Consider the following 23649-nt stretch of genomic DNA (forward strand, 5'->3'; position numbering starts at 1 on the left):
GGGGGAAGCGGACAAAAGCCAACCATGGGATCAAAGTTCGCGCACGGGGGATAGCTTTAGGTCGAGCGTAAAAACAGGAAAAGCAGGTGAACGTACGCGTGTATCGTCTGCGATCGATTCCGAGTAGTCGGACATGAAAAAGAGAGAAAGAGACGACACCGTTGGCGTAATTCACCGGCGAGTACGACGGAAGAATTCCAAAGCGGGTTTATTACGAAAGACAAATGGGGTATACCGAGCGGTCTTCACCGCGAAGATACGGCCGGTATTTCGTTCGGCGTAGAACGCGATATTACACCCGTATCGCTTGTTTCGCCACTGTGCGCGCTTTGCTCTACTATCGAAGAAAAAAGAAAAGTTTGATATCGCGTTGGAATCACCGTGCTTGAATATCGACTCGCTAAGACTTGGAAACGCGCGAAAACTAGACGCAAAATTTAATCGCGCATATATGAATTACGACTTATTGTATTTTCCATGAATATCTTTGTATAGAATTATGACGTATAAAGGAATAAATATGAATAAATGAATGAAACTTGCGAAACTATACGCCCACGTATTTTTTTATGGACTCAACGCGAATATCTAATACGGAAAATCTTTTCTAAATACCGTGCTAAGAATTTCAAGTACTTTGGACGAGATCGATCGATGGATAACGATCGTTGTTCTTACATCCTCTTCGACGGATGTTACGCGTCGTTAAGATGGCTTTTTTGCGTCCATATCATGTCCGCATATATAATGCATCATGGTAAGAAACTCGTAGACTCGCGTGCGCATTGTCTGCCACGGCAAAGGTAGAACGTTCGTGCGATCAACTTTTACGAGTCGAAGATGTAACGCACTTTAACTCGCTTTCGTAACGTTTATATGCACCTTGCAAATATTATACGGAATAGTTTGAAAGGACAATCGTTTTGCTTTCGTATCGCTGAGATAACATTTTGCAATATTCAGAAACAACTTTCGTAAATAATGTCTCGGCTATTAGGATAATGGCGATTTCATCCGGGAGATCGTCGATTTTTTTCCCCGTTTTAACCATTCTCGAGGATTCGCGGTAGATATGCTTCATCACCGGTACAAGAGAGATCCTCGGTTAAATAATAAAGCTGCATCCGTAGGTAGAAGCTGCTTCTCATACGAGACTCTTGAATAAAATATCTCCTTCTGTTCTCGAGGTTTGGTGCAATCGTACAGAGGAGGAGAGCGGAAAAGTAACTTTTGTGAAATTTCTCCTCATTTTTCTATTTTCTTTCTCTCCGCTCTCTCTCTTTCTCTCTCTCCCCCCCCCTCTCCCCGTTTCTATCGCTACCAAAGGCTGCTGCCGTTCACTCAGTCGCTATCTCTTTCCTATACTTTTGCACCCCCGTCTCTTTTTACCCGATGCACTCTCTACCACGTTTCTCTTGAGATTAGAAAAAGGTCGCTCCTCCTTGAGACGACGTTCGTCTTGAGGAGCAATAGACAAGCACGAAATATATTCCGAGCGAGTCGCAACCTTCCCCTTCCTTCGCTAGTTTCTCTTTATTTCCTTTCACGATCGTTCCTTACCGTTGAGTTTCACGGATTTCCAAAGTTACCTTTTCGTTTCGTGTCTCTCTTTGTTCATCGGTAACGCGAGAAATAAACAAAATGCTTGTACGGAGTAAAGGAAAAAAAAAAAGATATCGATCCTTGCTTTGTCATCGATAATAAAACATCGATAAAGAGAAAAGGTCATAACGCGTCTAAGGCTATAAATACTTGTTCGCGTTGAATCCTCGATTCTCTTTTTCCCTGAAGTTTACGATCATTTTGTGTAGCCGTTCGAAAGAAGAAAAAGGAAAGAAAAAAAAAGAAAAACAGAATAAAACACCAAAAAAAAACAAAACAAAAAACAAAAAAGGAGAGAAGACAAAAAAGCGTCGAAACCTATCGAGCTTGTCCTGCAACGAGGGCGGCGGACTGGCCGGAATGAAATTCGCCCCTGCTCGCTTGGGACACGAACTGTGAAATCCGTGACAACTCGAGAACGCAATACGCGAGAGCGCAAACCGGAGAAATCCGATACAATGAGCGACGTGATGAGAATTAACTGCAGTTTTATTTCCATTAAACGACAATGCCGCTCGAGTTTAATAAATACGGACCTTCGACCAAATGTACATACGTTCTACTCGAATATCGTTACTCGATTCCCTACTTTTTTCTTCTCCCGTAACGTCGGCTATTTTCGAATTACGACAAGAAAGATTTTTCTTTCCCTCTCGTCGTCGTTGAAACTTAACGCGGGTCGTTTAAACGTCTAGCCGTAGTCTCGAAGCGGTAAGAAACTCGTCCTTGCTAATTCTATTAGTCGAACACGCGAGCTTCGTTCGAGCCTCGTGCCATGGGATAACGCGAGCCTTTATCCTATAGATACTTAGCTCCTCTTCTGCACGAAGAAACGTAAATACGTTTCTCTCCCCCTCCCCCCGTCTCGCTCGCTGCATCTCGTCTCTTTTGTACGAATCGAAAGGAAGTCGGTGCGCTGCCATTTATATGGCGTACGTTAAACAACCACGTCCGAACCTTCTCTTCACCCTTCGACGCCCTACAATCCTTCCTCGAGGCGTTTGTAACAGGAAAGCCTTTATTAAGTCTTCAAGTTGGCGAGACGCGTGCCCGTCCATCTCTTCTGCTAGCTCGACGTGTGTTCTCCGTCGGCTTTCTCCCCGTTGCACCGAGCTCTGTCCCTATACCTTCTCTCTTTCCACCCTTTCATCGACGGTTTCCAAGCCTTCGATGTAATTAGAAGACTGCTAGGTAAACGAGAGAGATCCACGATCGAACTCGACTCCTTTAACATCGAACCGACGAACGTACCGTCTCCGTTGGAAGTTCTCTCCCTAACGTATACCCGTGCACACCTTTTACACACCCACTACGAACTTCCTGTATACGTAAAGTATTAACGAAACGAAGCTACGTCGAACGAACGTTACGAGCGTGTTTCTTTAATGACTTTATCCTCGCTTACTCAGCTATCTACGATATGTAGTGCGCATTAGATATGTTTATATGTTTACAACGTACGTACACACGCGCGGCGCGGTGAAAACAAATTTGAGAATCGTTGAAAAAAAAAAGTCGTAAGAAATTGTTTGGACGGGAAGGTTGTTTCTCTCGAGGAAGGAAGATACGACGACGTAAACACGACGACACAAAGGTCTCTCGTAAATTTTCTTCTCTCTTTCTTTCTCTTTCACGGCTGTTAAATTTTGGAGTCGTATTAGTTTGTTCTTTCTAAGCAAAAACATCGTCTATGATTTTACGATCTGCGGTAATGCCGGAAGATCGAGTTGAGAGGTAAAATACACGATGTCTTCGAGAAATCCGGGTTAAATCCTACACCAGGAAAGGCCAACGCATTGGAATTGACGGTTTTAGAAAAAGAAGGAGAGAGAGAGAGAGAGAGAGAGCGTCGAGAATCCACTCCGGCTCGAGTTAAACGTTTATAAGGTTTACGCGAAAACGTGAGCGCGCAAAGCATCTTTCGTACGGGTATGAGAAAAGAGAAGCTCTCGGTGCACCGAGAGTGGGCGTGCGTGGATGAGAAAATACGTTTCCCCTTACTTCCCCTTCCTACCTCTATATTCACTCCTGTAAGTAACGTCTCATCGCCAACGAGATCCCACGGTACACACGATCTTGTCAAACGAGATTTCAGAGATTCAACGCTGCTTTCGCTCTGCCCTATCGTCGCAGCGTGTACGTACGATCTAGAACAAGGTTGCATCTACGAGAGTGTCAACGTAAATTATATTACTATTAAAATAGATACGATCGATCGTAATCGATACGAGAAGGTCCGTAGGATCTCGTAGGGTCCATTAGAAATATCAGGGCTGTTTTCGTGATTGAAGTCAAAACAACGTTAAAAAACTACGTCTATTTGCGTCACGAGCTAGCCTGGCTGCTTTCATTTTATCACGGTTCATTCAATTCCTTGGAGCTTTGGATTTCCAACTAGAGTCACGACGTCTCCGGCAAACGAGAGAAACACAGCGTCGTCATCGTTGCCGTCGTCGTCGTCGTCGTCGTCGTCGTCGTCGTCGTCGTCGTCGTCGTCTGAGCTTAATGAAGCACAAGCATAAATCTGCAGCCTCCGCGTCTATGCCCTTCTCCTTCTTCTTCTCCATCTCTGTTCTCTGTGTTTCTCGTATACACGTATATACTCTTTCGCTAGAGGTTGTCAATTTTTTGCTTCTCTCCTGCCGATGCGAAAAGGAGGAAAGGGAGAGAGAGAGGGAGAGAGGTAGAGCTACGCGAGTTAAATGCCACGAGACGTAGACGCGGAATCGCGTACCTACGCGCAAAGGGCTCGCGTGATCGGGATGAGAAGAAAACTGCGCCTAGAAGGGTATATATTTGTCACTGTTACTCTTGACACGCTATTCGTATTCAGTGACATAGAAAAACGTTCCGTAAATCCCAAATGCGCGACCCGCCAAAATTGCTTTACCGTCCCTTCGCGAATTCTTTCATTTGCTTTGGTTCTAAGCAAGATTTGATAGAAAATGACAAACCTTCCATACGTATTTCGTTTTCCTCCGTAGTATCGAATATAGGTAAAGAGAAAAAAGAAAATATAAGAGACAGCCGAGGAATCGATTCGTAGAAACGTAAGGGAGAAAATGAGCGAACGCGAGGATTCCTAAGACCCGTAAAAGAGATTTTCGAGAGAAAGAGAGAGTAAGGAGATTTCGCAAGAAGTGGAAAGTATAAGGGATTATATACCTAATCCTTCGGTACGCAGTTAAGAACGTCATCTCCAGAAGGCATAGAACCTAAAAGAGAGAGAGAGAGAGAGAGAGAGAGAGAACATCTTTGTTTCGTGCGCGCGCACCTGTGGCAATTAATGCAAATGCAGCGGAGCGCGTAATCGTTAGATAACAAAGCGATCTCGCTTTAAAAAGAGTACTTCGCAATGACGTTCGAGTGAATTTACACGAGAGAAAAAGTAGGTGAGAGAAAAGTACTGGGGAACGGGGAAAGAAGAAAGTGGGAAGGAAGAAAGGGGGAAAGGAACGAAGGAAGAGAAAGGAAAGGAAAGAAAAGAAGGATAGGTAGTATGGCGGCGCAAGAGAGAAAAGCTGGTTTGCGAAGCCTCCAGGGTCAAAGATGCGTTCGAGCGTACTAATCGCTCGCGAAAAGGGAAGCGCGTTATAAGCATATTTTCGATCTAAAACGAGGGAAAAAGATGGTTGCAAGCTTGCAAAAGGAAAAGAGCGAGAGAAACGTTGGAAAGGATGAAAAGACCAAAGGGAGAAAAGAAGAGGAGAGAGGGAGAAACGATGTCCAAAGTGGAACAAGAAGATTCGGATTCTACAAACGACTTCGAGTCGAAGGGAGAAGGACGAATTCGTGGTATCGGCCGGTCCTTCTGTCAGAGGTGACCGCGCGTGTACCTACGAGATATCGACGTGCCCGGGTCAAAGTGTCGGGTCGGAATATTCGGGTCTTGGCCCGACTACGAGGTTAATGGCGCGACTACGGGAGCCGCTTTTCCATCGTATCCGCGGGTATGTAGGGTGCGCGTCTCTAAGCATTCGGGAATATTCGTCGAAGAGAAGGTGGGAAATTTAGAACATGGCTCTACGCGATCGGCAACCGGATCGGGATCGCTTCTCCTCTATGGGAATGCAGGTGTACGGAGGAAATATCGCGAACGGTAGAGGGAACGTTTACACCTCGTGCCGAGGCCCATTCGCTCGCCCTTCCTCGGTGTGTTAGTGTTCATAAAAGGGAGGGTAGTCCCGCGCAATAGCTGTATATACGTGCTTCTATTTGATCAGGCAAAGCAAACACGATATTTTCTCACGTGTAGATACGTATTCCACAAATCCTGGCAGCGCGTCAGTTTACGCCGCTATTATTTGAGCGATACGCGTACAAAAGGATCGAGTTAGAAAAATTTCCCTTCTACGTATACATAAAGTAAATATGTGGATATATGTACGAGAGATAGGTATATTACAGGTCCCTGTACGTATGCGAATCCATCACCCGCATTCGGACAACGTGGTAGAATTAATTACGATGAAATAATAGAGGAAGCTTAAATGCGCATACGCGTTTACAAGAATAAGTTCGTTTCGTTCGTTTTTGAGCAGGGTATTTACATCTCTCTTCTTTGAAAAACGTGTATATCGTCGAAAAAGGACCGAAAACTGTTTCGAGAGGAAAGAGGATACGAAGATCCTTTGTGTCTTTAAGGAACTTGTTCTTCTTACGGAATATAGCACTAAACGTAAAAGATCGTAAAGGGTCGGGCGATTGCGACCAAATTGATTTTCTCGATGCTTTCTCCTCCACCTTTCTTCCTCCCCTTTTTACCTTTTTCTCCCTCTCGATGCAAGGCCTTTTCGTTTATCCGCCATTTTCCTGAGATAAAGAGGGTGACATTCCACCGAGAGCCGTTTTAACCGATAGCTTCTAGAACGTTCGCCGTCTCTTTTCGATGCAGCTACCTCTTCCTCTTCGTCATCGTCCTTTTTCACGGTTGCAGTGCGCCGACGCGAGTAGGATGGTAATTGGATAAGTTAATTAGCTTTTTAAATGAAACTTTGTCGAGCTTTTAGATGCTCCCTTTTTTCCTTCTCGGCAACTGTACCTCATCGTTGACGTCTTCGTCGTAGTGCTCATGGTGGACGTGGCCCGTATTCCTTTCGAGGAGCCTTGAAATAAGCGCAAAAGCCAGTAAACCCTCTCTCTCTCTCTCCCTCTCTCTCTCTCTCCCTCTCTCTCTCTCTCCCTCTCTCTCCGCATCTTCTGACCCTTAATTGAAGCTATAACAGGTCCGTAGCCTCGAGCGCTCTTAATGCAGCGGGACTGCGTCACTTTAATTGAAAGTGCACGGATTCCTCTGATAGCTGTGGCCGCTTCGAGGTGCGGCGCTACAGGAGGAGTAAGGTATTTATCTTAAATGTACCTTGAATTGCGTTTCCTACTAAACGCAGACCGAACGTCACGCTCCGTGTGTGTACAGAGAGAGAGAGAGAGAGAGAGAGAGAGACAGTCCTTCGCGGTAAAATACCGTTACAGACGTTTTCGTTATAGCATGATTTTATTTCATCTTTATCTTCTTAGGCAAAATGTTATTGTTTCATACGTAACTTCGTAAATATTCGATTCGTCGTTCCAATTTTATCGTTCTTACTCGGCATTTTTTCCGTTCGACGAAAGCTGATTCGAACGCTCGAAAAAGTAATCCCAGAGATATCGGATTAAGCAGAGTTTTATCAAAGTTTCATTCTTACTCGATGAAGCTCTTTGCAAAAAAAATACTCGACAAAAAAGATTTAAGATATTATTTCGAAAAAGCGTACCTTTTCGAATTTTTATTTGTTCCGTAAAAATCGTTTGCGAATAACGTAACAAATATCGTGAAAACGTTAAACGTCGTTTTGATACGATTACAGATGTCGTATTCATAAAGCTCGCGGTATAAAGTTCTTTCGGTGAACGATGGAAAGGGATTAGAACGACGAAGATGGAATAACGATAGTACAGTATTGCCGAGTAACGCGTTTAGATGTAATTCAGACGACGATGTCCGTGGTACTCGTAAGTCAAGTTACACCACACGGCGTCCGAAGATTTCGGGCAGTCCAATTACAGCTCTGAGTAATCATCCAAAGTTACGAGTTGCCGTTAACAAGTACCCTACTCTTGGAGTATTAACGCAGTTCCTGTTTCTTAGCCTGGATAATTCCTCGAAATCGTGTCGGAAACTTCCCATCCGTATACGTAGTGAGAAATAGAGAAAGAGAGAGAGAGAGACAGAGAGTGGAGAAAGAGCACCATTTTGACTAACGCAAGATCTCTGGGCAGGAGCAAAGATCGATTCGTCGTTGTTAGAAACGTAATTTCTAATTTATGCGTATTTGCGCGTTATTCGATAATATAGCGTGCAAACAACGCGTAAAAAGAGGAATAGAGATCGAAGGCGCTTACGTAAAAGTATATGTTTATGTTGCATCTCCTTTTCGTTTCTATCCGAAAAGCATCCGTTCGAGGATTCATCGTGTATATTTAAGTGCTTTTACTAGATCATTCCTCTTAACGCAGTTGCTGCAGGCACATGAGTATATACGTATTTACTTACACACGTATGCAAATTCTCGGAATCGGTATAGCTTCGTCGAGTCGCGATAGACGCGAAAAAAAAGTGTCTCGGTACTACGAGCTTTCTACATACGAACGTCGCTGACCTACATAGGTTCTCGGAAGAGCCGCTGGCACAATGACCCACTTAATTTCTCGGAAAACGGTCGGACCTTCGAAGTTAATGTCTACGAAACGATAACTTTTATTTTAACGAGACGAACGTCGTTCTCGTCGATAGATTTTGTTCTACGCGTTATGAAATAAAACTAGTAGACGGATCGTAGTTCGAGTCGACTCGAGTCGACTCGACTCGATTCTCGAACGGGCTAAAGTAATCGCCAACGTCTTTCTCTTTTACGAGGCTATAGCATAAAGGCCGCGTATAACCTCGTATGTGCGTACGCGATACCACGACGACGACGGCTCGAAAAAAACGATCGATGCGACGAATATCGGAGTCGCGAAAGTTGAAAAAGTCATTTGTTTCGTCGAATAATCCTACCGTAAGAGATAAAAGATGAAAAATAATAAAGTTCTGAAATAAAGAAAACAAGGACTACATGCAATATGCGAAAACGTTTTGGACATTAAAATGATGAAATAATGTGCGCATACGAGTGTTCTTTCATTCGCCAGTCCAATGTCGAATGAAAGGGAAGAAAGAGAAAGAAAGTAGATATGAAAAGTGCGCACCGTACGAATGAAGGCTCGTGCCGGTTCTCCCTAGGAGAGCACTTTTTCGACAAAGATAAAAAGCTAGAAAAAGCGAGCTAATGAGAATCCCGAAAGAATGACGCAATGGGAGATTAAAGGAGCGAAGTAAAATACGAGAAAAGACGAAATTATTGGCCTTACGTTTTTTTTCGACAGCTCGCTATCGTATATTCGTGCCAACGTCGCGAAACGGGGGAGAAAGATACGACGTTGATAGAGAAATGCGAATTAAAAGTTTGTACTACGAACCAAAGAGCTCCAAAAAAAACAAAAAAAGAAAAGAAAAAAGAAAAAAAAGAAACGATTCAACGTATATCGACGAATAATAGCTGAGAATGGAAGTAACGCTATTATAATACGTTGAAAACAAACGTCATTAATTCTTTTGTTCCTTCGAGCGTAGAAATAATAGTAGCGCCGGTAATCGTGACCGTTCGCGAGTCTTTCATAACGACAACGCTGCGAACCAACCAACGATTTCAATGGACAAAGGATCCTGTCGAGTAGAGTCGACAAGGAAAAGAGAGAAAGTACCTTTGGTAGGGCATACGCGAAGAATGAAAGGGAGAGAAAAAAAGAAAAGAGAAGTGACGGAAGGCGAGTAATTAATTATCCATCGAACAAGAAAACGGTGGAGTCCGACGAAACGCCGATATTACTACTTGCCGCAAAAGAAGCCCTACGAAACGTCGCCGTCATTCTCGTTCTCGCTTTCTACGAGCTACAGTTTTTCTTTCTCGATGAATGAGAGAAAGTACTTGCATAATTAATACTCTTAACTTTTCTTTCAAAAACAGGACGTTCTTTGCGTCGGGGCAAACGCCGACGATAATGACAGCGCTCGCTATTCCCAACGGTCCTTAACAGCGCGACGAAGGCGCGCATACGTGCGTACGAGTACGTACGTACGTGCGAGATCTATGAAAAATATTAAAACCTGGATTAATCGTATAACGAAAGATTCGTGCCGCGACGCGATTACGTTTTAAGACGCAAAAAACTATATATATATATGCGCGCTCGCAACAAAAATGTTACAACCGTCGATAGCTACGAACACAATATCGCGTGTGATTCGAGGATTCGAATAAACTCGTTACTCCATAATTCCTTTCATTCAATAGCACTGCGAAAAGCAGCGAGCACCGTTAATTAACATTTATCAACACCCTTCAACAATAACTCCTTTTAAATCGTCGGAAACTCGCGAGTCAAACATTCGTACGATCATAGATAACGAGCCCACCGAGTAATTTCCAATGAGCTTCATTACAGTTCCCTTCAAAGTTTCCAGACCAATCAGGACTTTATCTTTGCCGTCATCGTTACAACGGGGAGAAGGAGAGAGAGAGAGGAAGAGAAAGAGATGGTGTATACCGTGCCAATCGATTCTCTCGAGATCGCGAGAACTTAAGCAGCAGGTGTAAGCTTCGGGGTAAACTTTCCTGCGATTAAGACAGGCAAAGCACGGAATTACCGGCAGATAGCCGAGCTTACTAACGTTTCATCGAGATTTCGATGAAAACGATGAACGTGATTATCGTACGTGATCGATAACAACGCGGTTTCTATCGTTAATCACGTTATATGTTCGAAAAACTATTCGATCGAAGATCCTCGAAGAGGACAAATCCGTGCGATATATCGCTCGATTACGAGAACGCGATCTTTAACGTCCGAAAGCAAATTCGATCTCGACGTTTTGCGCTTTCGACTTCTCACAACGTTTCGAAAGTGAAACGAGGGGTAAACGAGCGACGACGCCGTTTCTCCGGACGTTTCGTCGGAACGAACGATGACGTAACGAGACATCGAACGAAACACGCTGGTAAAAAGCGATCCCTCTCTCGTTAATCTTCCGGCGTGTATCTCCGTTCCAAATATTTGCCGTTGATGCACGATACGCGACGAACGGAGACGAGGAGGACGCACGAATCCTCCAGAATGACGCGAGTTGGCTTCCTTGCGGACGATTTGAGAAAAAATGAAGGGAAAAGAAAAAAAGGATCGGAGACGGATCGTCGTTCTCTGGAACTCTCGGTCACGTGATTCCTCGCACAAGAACGTAACTCGCAAAAACCTAGTCCCGCTACAAATCGTCACGGAACGTACACGCGAGATTTTTATTGCTTTTCTCAGTTTCTTCGAGAAACTTTCCTACCGACGTATTCCTCTCGCGTCAAACTTTCGAGTAAATACCCAACGTATTTCCGATGCGTCTCGAAAAGCGATCGATCTTCCGAAGAAAAATAAAAGGAGACCGGCGTGCGATGTAATTTTGTCGTAAAATCGATCACGACGCAATCGTTATCTCGCGACGCGGTACCAAAAGAAAAATACAAAAAGGAAAACGTGCAGCTCCGAATGGCGATATCATCGGGTCACGATGCCAACAAATATTTACCTGTCGCCCTTGTCATTTCTTCGTTCGCGTCCGGCAAAGGCGCAGCCCTTTCATTAACGCGTGCGGTAGATCCACCAGCCCGTTCGGGCAACGGCTCGACGAGTCACTCGCTCTCTCTCTCCTTTCCTCTCATTTCCTCTCCTTCCTTTTCCCTCCTTTCACCGATCGCGCTCTTCGTCGAGGCACCGAAAAAAAAGCAACGGAACGCTTCTCCCTTTTCTTCGTCGTCGAAAGGTAGGTCGGCCGCGCGAACTCGCTTATTACGAACTTTTTGCGAGTTCGATCTTCGTCCGACGTTCCAAGAACGGACGATAACAGTTCGATACGGGATTTCTCGAGAAGATGCGATCCTATCGAACGTCGAGATTCTCAGGATTTGCGATCGTTTTTTCGAGGACGCGACGCGACGCAACGTTGCCCCGCCACGAGACCGCGATGGCTATCGCGCGCGTTGGGACCTCCGTATATCGATCCCACGCTCGCAAAACTCGCGAAACGAGAACGCTTATATTTCTTTCTCTCCCACTCTTTCTCTCTACGAGAGCACGGGGATTCCCGCGGACAACGATTTGTTCGCGACAACGAGGTACGTCCGTCTTTTTTTTCTTCTTTTCCTTTTATTTTTATCGTCTCGAGATACGTGTCATTTACGCTCTCCCCTCGAACCTATTCGACGCGAGAAACAACGGCGAATGTACATCGTCGTACGAGCGAGCGTCTCGCGAGAGGGAAAACGGAAGCATTCTTCGTCGTCGAACATTCGATTTATTTCGGATCGTCGGTAAATGACCACTGCGAGATCGTTCGTTCACTTTTCACCTTTCACTCTCGTTATTCGTAGTATCCGAAAATATTCGATATTCGGCGCACAGGATTATCAAAGAAACTCGCTCGCTCGTCGTCGTCGTCGTCTTCGTCGTCGTCGGAAAAGAAGAAACGTGATCCAACGAGCGACTAATCCGGATCTCGAGTTCTCATCGTGGAAGGCTTCCCGATGTCCCTTGGAGATCGATCCATGGTTTACGGTGCTTCCTAGTTGTAGGGGTGGCGGCATTCGATCGAGGACGCGAAGGAACGTTTATCCATGAAATCTCGAGAGATCGAGAGGGAAAGACGGAAGGTAGAAGAGATTACGAGGGACGAGCGACGAGGAAAACGAAGCCGATAAAGGTCGCCGACGGGACGCGAAGGCTCGGCACGCGAGCTTGCCGGCCGACTGAAGCACGGCTCGAGCGTCGAGCGAGCCCAAACCCGAAACTCGACTCGTCTCCGTCGGTTCTCCTCTTCGTGTCTCTTCGCCCCTCTCCAATGCCCCTCCTCTCCTCCTCGTCGCTCTCTTTTCCTTGGGGACACGGGGGCAGGAGGTACTCTTCGGGGTTGAAACGAACGAACGAGAGAGAGAGAGAGAGAGAGAGAGAGAGAGAGCGCGAGAGAGAGAGAGAGAGACCATGCGCGCGGAGGGATGGAAGCGAAAGGGCGGGAGCACTCGGCGCGTGCGCCAGGTGAATCGCCGGACGAAGAGGAGCATCGCGAGCGTATACTTTCCACCTGACGTTCGTGCTACTTCCTTCTGCTCGACGGATTTGACGTATTTAGAAAAAAATAGTCTTGACTCGTTTCGATTCTTCCTACGATGCGAATACTTTTTCTTCTGCCTCGATTAATACAGCTAATAAAAGTATACCTTTCGAAGCGTCGTTAAAACTTTCTTTTCCTTTCTCTCTTCTCGACGATGCAAAGTTTTATCTCCTAGGTCCAACGTCTTCGAAGCTCTCGAACGACGAAGCATCGATTTTTCTTTCTCGAAACGGACCCCCCCTCCCCCTGAACGAACGATTCTCGACCAAGTTTATTCGTACGTATTAATATTCGAGGCGATACGAAACTCTCATCGATCTTTCACAAATCCTTAATGATTCGTCGCGAGATCCGTAAGAGATTTAAAAGCCAAAAGGGTCGTTTTACAGTCTTTCGAGGTCTCGTCGAATTCGGATATATCGGTGAAAACTCGAATGCATTGACGTCGTTTTCGATTAATTAACGTCAGTCACGATAAATCAATCGAATCGTTGTTCTCGATGCAGTCAACGATTCTCCGCGGATACGCCGTCTTGATTCTGCTCTCTCCCTCTCTTCCTCCCACCCTCTTTCTTTCTCGTCTTTGCTCCGTACCTTCCAACCCCTTTTCTTCCTCGCCTTCTCGCACTTTCTTCACTTTCCAGCGTTACCCCCATTTCGATGTAGGGGATCAATCACTTCCGAAACCACTTCCGTCGAACTTTGGCAACGCGTCTTACCTTGCTCGACGATGCCGTCGCGTTGCCCCGTTACTACTTCTTCCTACCAACGCGGGCAAAAGCAAAAAGATCAGTATCGTAGCCGAGAAACGCGCGATCCTTCCCAACTTTTGTTATCGCTTTCGCAACGATAATCGAGTACGCTCTGCGAGTCGTTCAGCGAAAAACTCGATCCATCCTTCCTCTCTGCTTCTACCTTTGCTTCCACCTCTTGGATTTCTTTTCCACGATTGGATTTCTATTCACGACGAGTCCAAGACGGAGTAATTGCCACGAATGCGGTAGTTCGTTCCTCAGGAATTTGGCCTTTAACAAATTCTTTCGAGATCTTTTCGATTTTTCGACAAAAATCGAACGACGAAAGGACGCAGTATGGAGGTCGGCTCGCAAAGAGCCTGCAAAGCGAGCCAAATTCCATCGGGCGAGGTCACTTAATGAGTACGGACAATAACGATAATCAAGATAACGCAGGTAGCGGCGAGCCGCGAGAGATCCGTTTAGCCTCGATCAAATTGCCGCTATTATCAGTTATCGAATTATTACAGCAAATTGTTCGCGTTTGCCTTTAACCAGGCTTTACCAACTGTATCATAGCGGCAAAGCAGCGAGCTCCGCATCTTGTCGCTCGTTTTCACTCGGAGATTCTTCTCTCTCGCACGAACGGATTCGTCCTCGTTCTCGTCTACGTTTCCGTCGCGTTCTCGTTGCGACTCGCGCCCTCGGTATCCGCGACCAGGTGCACCGTCGTTCGCGTAAGCACGCACGGTAAATTCCAAGTTGGAGAACTTTGTACACGCGCGCGCACAAACACTCGCACCGTTACGTAGGAATGCGACGCGATGCCGGTCGAAACGTGCCGCTGCCATCCGCATAGTGCTAGCTTCTAGAAAACGGCACGAGCATACCAGGAGAGACGGAGACAGAGAAAGAGGGAGAGAGAGAGAGAGAGAGGCAAAAAGAACCTCGACGATCGACGCTACGTACGGCATGTATCTTCGTTTCTACCGGATACGATCATAATACGCTAAGTCTGAATTATAGGTATTGGCAATAGCTTTCCGGCACATCCCGTAGAAATATTCTCTTACGCGTTTCTACCTTCCTAGTTTTATCTTTCTCTTTCCTTCTAGCCTTACCGCAAGGATGAGCCTTGCGAACAAAGTACCGCTATCTATGCTTTATGGTTATTTTCTTCCTTCCCTTCCTCTCCTTTCGCCTTTCGTTCTTTCTTTTTACTTCTGAAGGCTTCTCCTCTCTCCTTTGGCTCGTTTAATCCAACAATAAGCTGTTCGAACGAAGAGAAAAAGAAAAGTTTACGCTTTCTTTCGGAGGTACAATGAGAATGACGAGAGGGAGAGAAAAAGGAAGAAGAAGAAAAACGAAGGGAGGTACATTAGGCGAATTATGCAGCTTGAGATCATTTATACGTTTTTATATCTCACTCGTGACTCCTACTCTCCGGTGACCGGCATAAGGCCTTGAATAACGATCCGTGCCGTCGTAATAATAGATATCTATGTATGGATCTCCCTTATCTCTTTGACCGTACATTAAAGCAACCCTTTCCGTAGGTAGGCTCCCCTCCGTGTCTCATTTCCCGGTACACTACTCCAGTAACGCGTATCGTGCCGTGTCGTTTTTCAAACTGTCCGCTGGGCACGCGCGACCCCTTCCTCTCGGCGCGTATACGCTCGCCGAAATTCCGCAGGACGGAACTTTCGATCGGCACCGAAACGACGAGAGTGACCTCGTTCGCGATGTCATACGCGATCGTTGATACGAGAGAAAATAAGTCCAATCTTTTTTTTCTTTCGATGTGTCCCGGTGCATTCGAAAAAGATCTGTCGATCGTGGTTGAAAGGGAATAAGGGAAAGAGCGAAAGAATAAAGGCAGAGGATGAAAATAGACAGAGCGAGAGAGAGAGAGAGAGAGAGAGAGAGAGAGAGAGAGAGAGAGAGAGAGAGAGGGTAGAACGAATAGATTGGAAACTATGTCCGTCTCGAATTCAGCCTTATTACATAGACGCTATGCCGGCTGGGAGTCTCGTTCGGATATCCTAGAAGGGGTTAGAAGTAGAGACGATGGTTTCGGTCGGCGAGTGTTCTCGAATCTCGGTGGGGTTAATAGTCGAACGTGCCTGAAGGGATCCGGTAGAACTGCTGCGGGTCCGCTTCCTGCTTCTCCTCCGTTCCATTATTGTTCGTTTCTAAAAGATCGAATCTCTACCATTCGGTCTCTTGTTCTCTACAACCGCTCCCTAACCCATCCACAAGCACCTTTCCGTCACTCGCTCGTCATAATCTCTCTCGCTCCGCGTTCGTGCAACTTGCCTGTCTTGCCGCGATAGATCATCCACTCGAGATGTTCGAGGCGTCGTCTCGAGCGTTAAACTCGAAACGTCGATACTCGGCCATCTTTCAAGTTTCGCGCGAATCGCCGATTCGATTCGAGTTTATTCGTGCGTTAGTTACAACGCGTTCGAATTTGGTTAAAACGTTTTCCAAGACACGCATTTTCATCGATGTAATAGTTCGGTAGGAGAAAATAGGGAAATCCGTAATTGAATATAATTCGGTAGAGCGCGAAGCTTCGTGGTCACGATCGTTATCTTGTTTCAATTCTCTCGCGATAAAAGTGAAAATCCTCTTCGAAAATCATCGTAAGATATAATATTCTACTCGTTATTAACGCCGATAATGAATGAGGTTCGCCGTACTCCGGAACGAACCTCGTCATTTTTAACGTTGAAAATTCGAAATAACGTTTGGCAGTGCAAATCCGTCAGGTAGGTCTCTATCCACGTCGAATACCTCGTACGTCCAATTACGAAAGAGCGTTATTACGTCGAATTCGATACGATCGAATTATCTTTGCCCTCGTTTCGTCGTGGAAACTCGTTTTGGATGTTCTTCCTTTCCGCGAGTATTTTATCGAACGTCGTCGTCGTCGTCGTCGTCGTCGTCGTCGTCGACGAGTCGAGTTCGCAAAACGAACGAATTTTATACATATAAATAGCAGACACCAAACCACGACGAATCATCGAAGTCCCGAGGAATATAACGATATTTACCGGAAAATAAAATATTACGGACGTTTCTTGACGATAACTCGCCTATATTACGTGGACAAATTCCATAAATGGAATGTACTCGCGTGATGACAAACGGCGCATAGGCAAGAGCGAGCGCGAGGGCGAAGGCGACCTCGCAACGTCGGCTAGTCGGCCACGAAAGCACCGATCCGTTTATCTAAAGAAAATTTATCTTAAGTACCTTCTACATGGGCGCGCGCATTCAGAACGATACACGAATAGCCAGGAGATCGATTGTGGTCGATGCATAGGATGCTCGAACGTACACACGTACGCGGACTTACGTGCATAGATTCTACTTCCAGTCGAAAGTTCGCGCAACGCCAAATTTCATTGGCCTTTTCCATGGAGAACGCTGCCTCGAGTGGAAGGAAGATAACTTTCTATGCAAACAAAACCGAGACACCGTTCTCCCACGGAAATCTGTCTCGTCATCCACCTCGTAGAATCGCCGATCGTGCACCAAAGAAAGCTCGAATTTCTCTCTCCCGAGTCGAACGTCAGCCAGGATCGATATGTTTTCCCACGAGCACCCTTCCTATCGTCGCGACCGTGCAACCTCGACGTAAACAGGAAAATGCAACAAATCCATATCCGTATGCTCTTTTCGTCGGCTCTCAAACCTTGATCATTGCATTTTCCTTCGTAATTTTCTTATACCCCTTTTTATCTCTTGTAAGCGAGACGGCATCTCCTCGTACCTCGATTTCTTCTTTTTCTTTCCCTTATGCAGCGAAAACGAGAAAAGGCGCCGAGGCGAGGTAACAATGTAATTTTGTGGCCGTAACGTTCCAACGAGAGAGAACAAGCCGAGAACGCGACAAGATTGTCTTTCGCTCGGTGCTTAAGGATTTATATGCTCGCGTCTATGCCGAGCACGCGCGCAAAAGAACCATCCACCGCTTTAAGCGGAGATAATATACATCGAATTAAGCGGACGTTGCCCCGCGGTGCTCTACGTATATGTACGTCGAACTTTGTTGCGGCCTTTGATACGAACAAACATAACTACGGGCGATATCGAGGAGAACCGTGTAATCGAGTGTTTCAGCGACATGGTAAAAGAATTATTTACGGAGTATAGTGAAGATTTTAAGCAAAAAATATTTGGAAGATCGAGATCGGAAGTTGAGTTGGACAGAATTTGTTCGAAGACTAAATAATACTCGACATTGTATGTACTTTGTATATTTGTAAGAGATATATATATGTGTGTATATATACATATACATATATATATATATATATATATAGAGGGAGAACATTATACACGCTCCTCCATGTTCCTCTACAATGCGAGGTCACGACGTTGCTGGATATTGCGATACCACGGAATTTCAAGATGGCCGTGTCCCGGAGACACGAGGATGCCGAGAGCAAAAGGAATTCAATTTCGTGCTCCGCGTCTTTTGTGCGAAAGGTTATACAGGTATTTATGTGTAATATCGACTATCGCTCGCGCATCGATATTTTTATCTCGAGGGAGGAAAAGAAAAAGAAAGGGGAAGAAGCAACGGCGAAAGACGAAGACAGGGTGCAACGTCGAAGAATATCAAAATCCTTTCCGACACTTTTACCCATCGCTCGTTACCGACGCGAACGGAGTCAATGATTTACGCGAAGATTGTCACCGTCAAACGCGCTTTCGACCGATTCTTTTTGATATTTTTCTTAAAAAAGAAATGGATTCCGGAATGGAAACGATAATTACGTTGACGAACGAGAATCATTGTTTTCCGAGACTCGAGTATCCTCGAAGTAAATGAATTTTTCTTTCTTTTGCCAGCAAGGAATCATTACTTCAATCAATATTTAAACGATTAATTACAAATTCATTCGCGGGAAGACCAAAAGAACGCTCTTGAGAACGATTCTGACACGTTCGAAGGAGAAAAGGCAAGAGTTTGAGAAGAACTTTTGATAAAACAAGTTTGCCTTTTCCGTGAGCGCATACCGTAAGAACCTCGATAAAGATCGTTTCAATTGCCCGTTCAATTACCAAGCACGATTCGTCCAAGGTAACTTTCCGAGGGAAAAAGATCTGCCTGTTACATTTAGGTATATGGATATACATTGTATTTCCTCGGACTCGTCACTTCCGTATAAATACAGTCTCCTTCGAACAAACAAAAAATCAAGAAAAACTTTTCTGAAGAAGAAAGAAACTTCCTCGTAGCGTATCTCTTTGAATCGTCAGTTCTCTCTCTCTCTCTCTCTCTCTCTCTCTCTCTCGTCCTCCTCCCTCTCTCGTACTTTTGAAAAGCGTCTATTCTTCCGACCGCTTCTCTTATTATAAAGACTTATTATACGTATGGCGTTGTGCGTGCATCTTGCAAATCTCTATAGGGTAGCCAACTTTTCGAAGAACGTAAAGATGAATAAAAGTAGAAAAAGAAAATGAGATTCCTATTATCGATTCGTCGCTCGATCGAAGTAAAATCATCGACCACGAGCACGTAAGCAATTTATAGAGTGTATCGGTCAGCGTGCGAGCTAGGCATCCAACGAGCGAAATGGGCTTTTACGCGACGTGCGAGTGAGATGGAAAGAGGGCCGTCCGAGATTCGCGCTCAAGCTGAAATTGTATGCGATGTGGTCTCTCGACCGAGGTTTACCTGCGCGCACCATTGTGCACAAATGCTTTGCGCGTGTATCATACCGAGAATGAAGAGCGAGAGGGAGCAAGAGGAAGCTACTAGTACCTGGTCAGGCCGTTCTCTACCATACGAGAGCAGGCATAGTTTGAGGCGACACCTAACCTGAAATCGCTTGACCCGTCGTTACTAGCACCGTGCTGGTGGCTGCCGAAGAGAACAAGGACGACCGAGAGAGAAACGGGACAAAGCGCGTGCGGCCGGGAGAGGGAGAGAGAGAGAGAGAGAGAGAGAGAGAGAGAGAGAGAGAGAAAACGGGCAAGAGTGGGAAAAGGAAGGGTCGAATGGGCTGGAGAGGGAGAGAGAGAGAGAGCACGACTGTGTTCCGACGTAATATGGGCTTGTTCCCGTTTGCGACGGGGGTTCAGCCGCGCTTTGCAATTAGCCTTTGTCGCGAGTGCACCGACCAACAGTCCACCCTCCCACTTTTCTCCTCCACCTCCTACACGTACCTTCTCTCCTTTCACTCCTTCCCCGATACCACCGCTACCACCACCACCGCCAACATTACCCGCCGTTTCCCTTCACCGAACCTCGACGTGACATCCAAGCGTCCAAGCAGTCGCTTTAACGCGCGAAAGAGTGCGCGAAACACAAAAAATAATTGCTAGCTTTGCGGCTCTCGGGCTATACCACCATTTTCGTCTCTTTCCTTCTGCCGTTTCACGCGACCTCTGCGTTTTCTCTCTCTCTCTCTCTCTCTCTCCTTTCTCTTTCCCTTTCGTCGTTTTCTACACGCAGCTATATCATATGTTTAACGTAGATACGCGTATCGAAATCTAACGCGATTTTTCCCGTAATTTTTCTCCGCCTCGTAGAATAATTTCGTGGAACGAAGCGATACGTTGTAATTAAAATACAAACACGAGTCCTATGGGTACGAGTTGCGTTCGTTGATATCGATTATACGACAAGCTTTATTCTCGAGTAGCAATTCGCGAATCGTCTTTGACGTGAACGGATTCAAAATGGGTTTCTACTCTGACGACTTTATCGAATCGTCTTACGGGCGAGATGAGAGTTCAATGTCCCGTACGAATCGCGATATACACGTGATTAAGAGTAGATTCAAGCGGTGTAATAGGGTGTATTCGAGCGTGCGCTCTGAGAACACCGACGTTCGAATATATTTGGCAAACGGAACGATCGCAATTTGGCTCGCACGATTTGTCGAAACTTCGAGTCTTCGACCGTTTTATCGATGATTCTCGGACGAACTTCGTGTATTCGCGCAGTAGTAAGTGAAAACTTCAACGGGATCGGCGTTGGCCCGTGAATGACGTCCTTTCTTAAAATAAATGCTTTACATGCGGTGATATTGAAAAATTAATTTCGTCGATGTGAGATCCGACGAACGTGTGTGTGCACGTGGATGCGGACTATTTCTGCGGTATCTTCGGACGTACGAGTAAATGTAGGCTATTAATTATTTTTCTTTTCTGTCAATAATATCGGAGAATTATCGATGTCTGCCACATATAAAACGTCATTCGACGCTATACGATGGCATTATTGAATCGCGCTATTATCGGTTTGGAAAAATATTAATCCGGTGGATACCGTTCGGAGATATATACAGTACAAAAGTATCGCGTTTGAGGATCCTGGAAACAAAGCGACGAGGAGTCGACGTTGACTAGCCTTTAACTCGTTACGTTACGGACGATAAGAAAGAAAGGAGGGACAGAAATCCTTTCTAAAGACGAATATATCCTCGGTCCTTCGAGTTTCGATGATTTATCATCGGCGCGAAGCTTCCGGCGGCATCTAACGAAGAATCGTTTGAAAGCAGCGAATATTATGCAAACGAACGGGCGAACGAACTAACAATAAGTACCTAAGATGATTATTGTATGAATTCAAAGTAAGCAAAGCCTTCCCTTCTTCTCCCTCGATCCCGTCGTCCACGGTCGACACTGGATTCGAGCGGGGGTGCTAGAACGAAAGTGGAATTCAAATTGTTATTTTAATATTTATCACCCGCCTCTTAAATCCCTTGGAAGCCCGTCTGCCCGCGGGATACCGAATCCACCTTGAAGCATAATCTTCTCTGAAAAATGCTAAACGCCCAGCTTAGCGCCTCAATATTTCAACCGCGTTTCAACCGTTATATAAACCAGAGAGATTCGTCGGTTGTTAATCTCGAGAGAAAAGGAAAAATACGGTTGCGGGCGCGCGAGCGCTCTCGCGGAAAGCGAGATATAGCTGGGTACGTAAGTAGGTGTACGTAAGTAGGTACTTACACGGGTACGTATCGACGCCAAGTCGAAAAGTTAAAAAGGGCTGATTACGTCGGAGTCGCGTAGCTTACGCGTCGTTCGAAAAAGCTCTCTCTCTCTCTCTCTCTCTCTCTCTCTCTCTCTCTCTCTGCCTCCCTGGCGAGCAAGGAAGGAAGAGGTGGGAGAGGCTAAAATCGCGTCGGCTCCTCTTTTCAACGAGCGCGAAAAACAATCGAGCAGGTACGATCGACGAGCGATCGAAAACGTTGTAACGAAAACTTTAAGCACGAGTCGAAGGGTTGATTTTAATCGGAGGTTATGCTGCCGGCAATAATCGGCAGTTAACCGAGCTCGGAGCATCCGGGAGCTGGGGTTCGCTGATAACGGACTTAGGAGGATTGCTCGCGGAGAGAAGCAAAACCCCCTACACGGTGGCCACCGAACGTGTTCCGATTCCGAACTCGACGCTACACCGTCACGGTTATATCGCCACGAGGGAGAGAGCCTCGAGTTAACGACGCTCCTCCGTTCCACGTACGTCGATACGAGATAATCGATCGATCGTCTTCTTAATTAGTGGCCAACCATTTAGAATGCCGATTCAATTACACAGTCACGTAATCTGCTTACGCGGCAAGCTCGGCTCCCTTCCACCGCATCGATGTCAGCTTGACTGGTCGTTTGGGTAATCTGACGCGTGCGTTCTGCCTTGTGTCTCTCTTTCCTTCGATTCCATCGATTCGATCGATTTCGATTTGCGCTCCTCGATCACTCGATATTTTTTGCAATATCTCGAGGATGCGATAATAAATTCGATAATGAGGTAACGTGGATCGATCGCGCGAAGGACGACGTTTAACGCGCGATGTCTCTTTGCGAGCGTTGATTCCATCGGAGATTTTCCCTGGGAGCTAAAAAATAACTGCTGATTCCCTGTGAACGCCGAGGTCTTCTTTCTCCTCCGCTCCTCCTTTATTCTTCTTTCGCTTTCAAGCTTTTTACTTCCTCGCCAGGCGTTTTCCTCGCTTCGCGGAATATGTTCCGGCTTATGAGGGTCTCTTCTCGGCGTCGTGTTTTTTATTCCACCGGAGTGAATGTTTTTAATTCCGCCGAGGACGTTTTCCTCTTTCCATTCGTACGAGCAAACGCAAGTGCGGATCTGTGAGCGAACAATGGAAATAAAAATAATTTCCTTCGCGAAATACCCTCGGCGTTCTTTCCTTCTAAGGTGATTAACTGTGCGAAAAAGAATTTTAATTTACGCGTTTTAAATGCATCGTCGATGTTTCTCGGTCGGCGTCGTCGATATCGGAACAAACGGTCTGTCCTTTCGTACGTACGTTGACTTTCGACGGACCCATCGAGTATCGCATCGATTGACAACGTTGACCTCCTCCCGTCGTCGCACCGTACCCTTTTCCTTCCCTACCGCGAACTCACCTGACTGGATGGAATTTTTCCACTTTACTTTCTAGCTATGCCGCATCGATATCAAATTCCACCAATTCCCTTCTTTTTCCTTTTATTTCACCATATTCCTACCACTTCCCACCGCGTATTTCCCTTTCTACTATCGTTCCATTTCTCTTTTCTTCTTATCCCATGTCTCGCTCGCCGGCACCCACCGCCTTTTCGCGATAATCCTTAAGAAGGATATTCTATTTTTCCGTTGCTGCGAAAACCGACACAACGAAAGTCGATACGAAAAGGAAAAGTTGGGAAGCTGCTAAAAAAAAAAAAAAAAAAGTAGAAAAAACTTTCCGTAGCAATGGGATTGTATCGAGAAGCGTGTAGGAAACGGGAAAATCGATAGAACATCGATAAAGAGTCACCGAGGGAAAGGAATAAATTTCAATCTCTCGACTCCTCGCATTTGTTTGCCGTCTCCTTCGCGCAGGAGGAGGAGTGAAAGAGGGAGAGAGAGAGAGAAAGCTCGTCATCGGAGACAGGAGCAAAGACGACTGTCTTCTATCCCGTCTTCCTGTCTCTAATCGGAGATTGCCCTCGGATCTCGTGCTCTCCTTCGCTCGAGTTACGTCGAATACTTCCGAGATAAGCTCGTTACTTAACCCTTCTCTGTTCCTCGGAGTCGTCTCTATAAACCTTGGCTCGAATTAAATGCGCTGCGAC

General features: G+C 45.8%; 1 protein-coding gene across 10 annotated transcripts in view; it reads right to left on the reverse strand.

The window, feature by feature from the left end:
- Positions 1 to 23649, reverse strand: part of LOC122629176 (agrin-like) — a 235541-nt gene that overhangs the window by 175761 nt on the left and 36131 nt on the right. For 3 of the 10 annotated variants that reach the window (XM_043812288.1, XM_043812290.1, XM_043812285.1), the window contains exon 1: positions 11258 to 12566. The exons of 3 other annotated variants lie outside the window; for them this stretch is intronic. Coding sequence is in view for 2 of the 7 variants with exons in the window: in XM_043812296.1 (XP_043668231.1) it covers positions 11258 to 11273 (16 nt within the window). In the remaining 5 variants the exon portion in view is untranslated. Of the gene's footprint in view, positions 1 to 11257; positions 12573 to 23649 lie in introns of those variants that run through there. 4 more of the 10 variants (XM_043812296.1, XM_043812295.1, XM_043812291.1 and 1 more) reach the window with 3 other exon arrangements.

This window comes from Vespula pensylvanica, chromosome 5, assembly GCF_014466175.1.
Source record: "Vespula pensylvanica isolate Volc-1 chromosome 5, ASM1446617v1, whole genome shotgun sequence".
Classification (NCBI taxonomy): Eukaryota; Metazoa; Arthropoda; class Insecta; order Hymenoptera; family Vespidae; genus Vespula; species Vespula pensylvanica.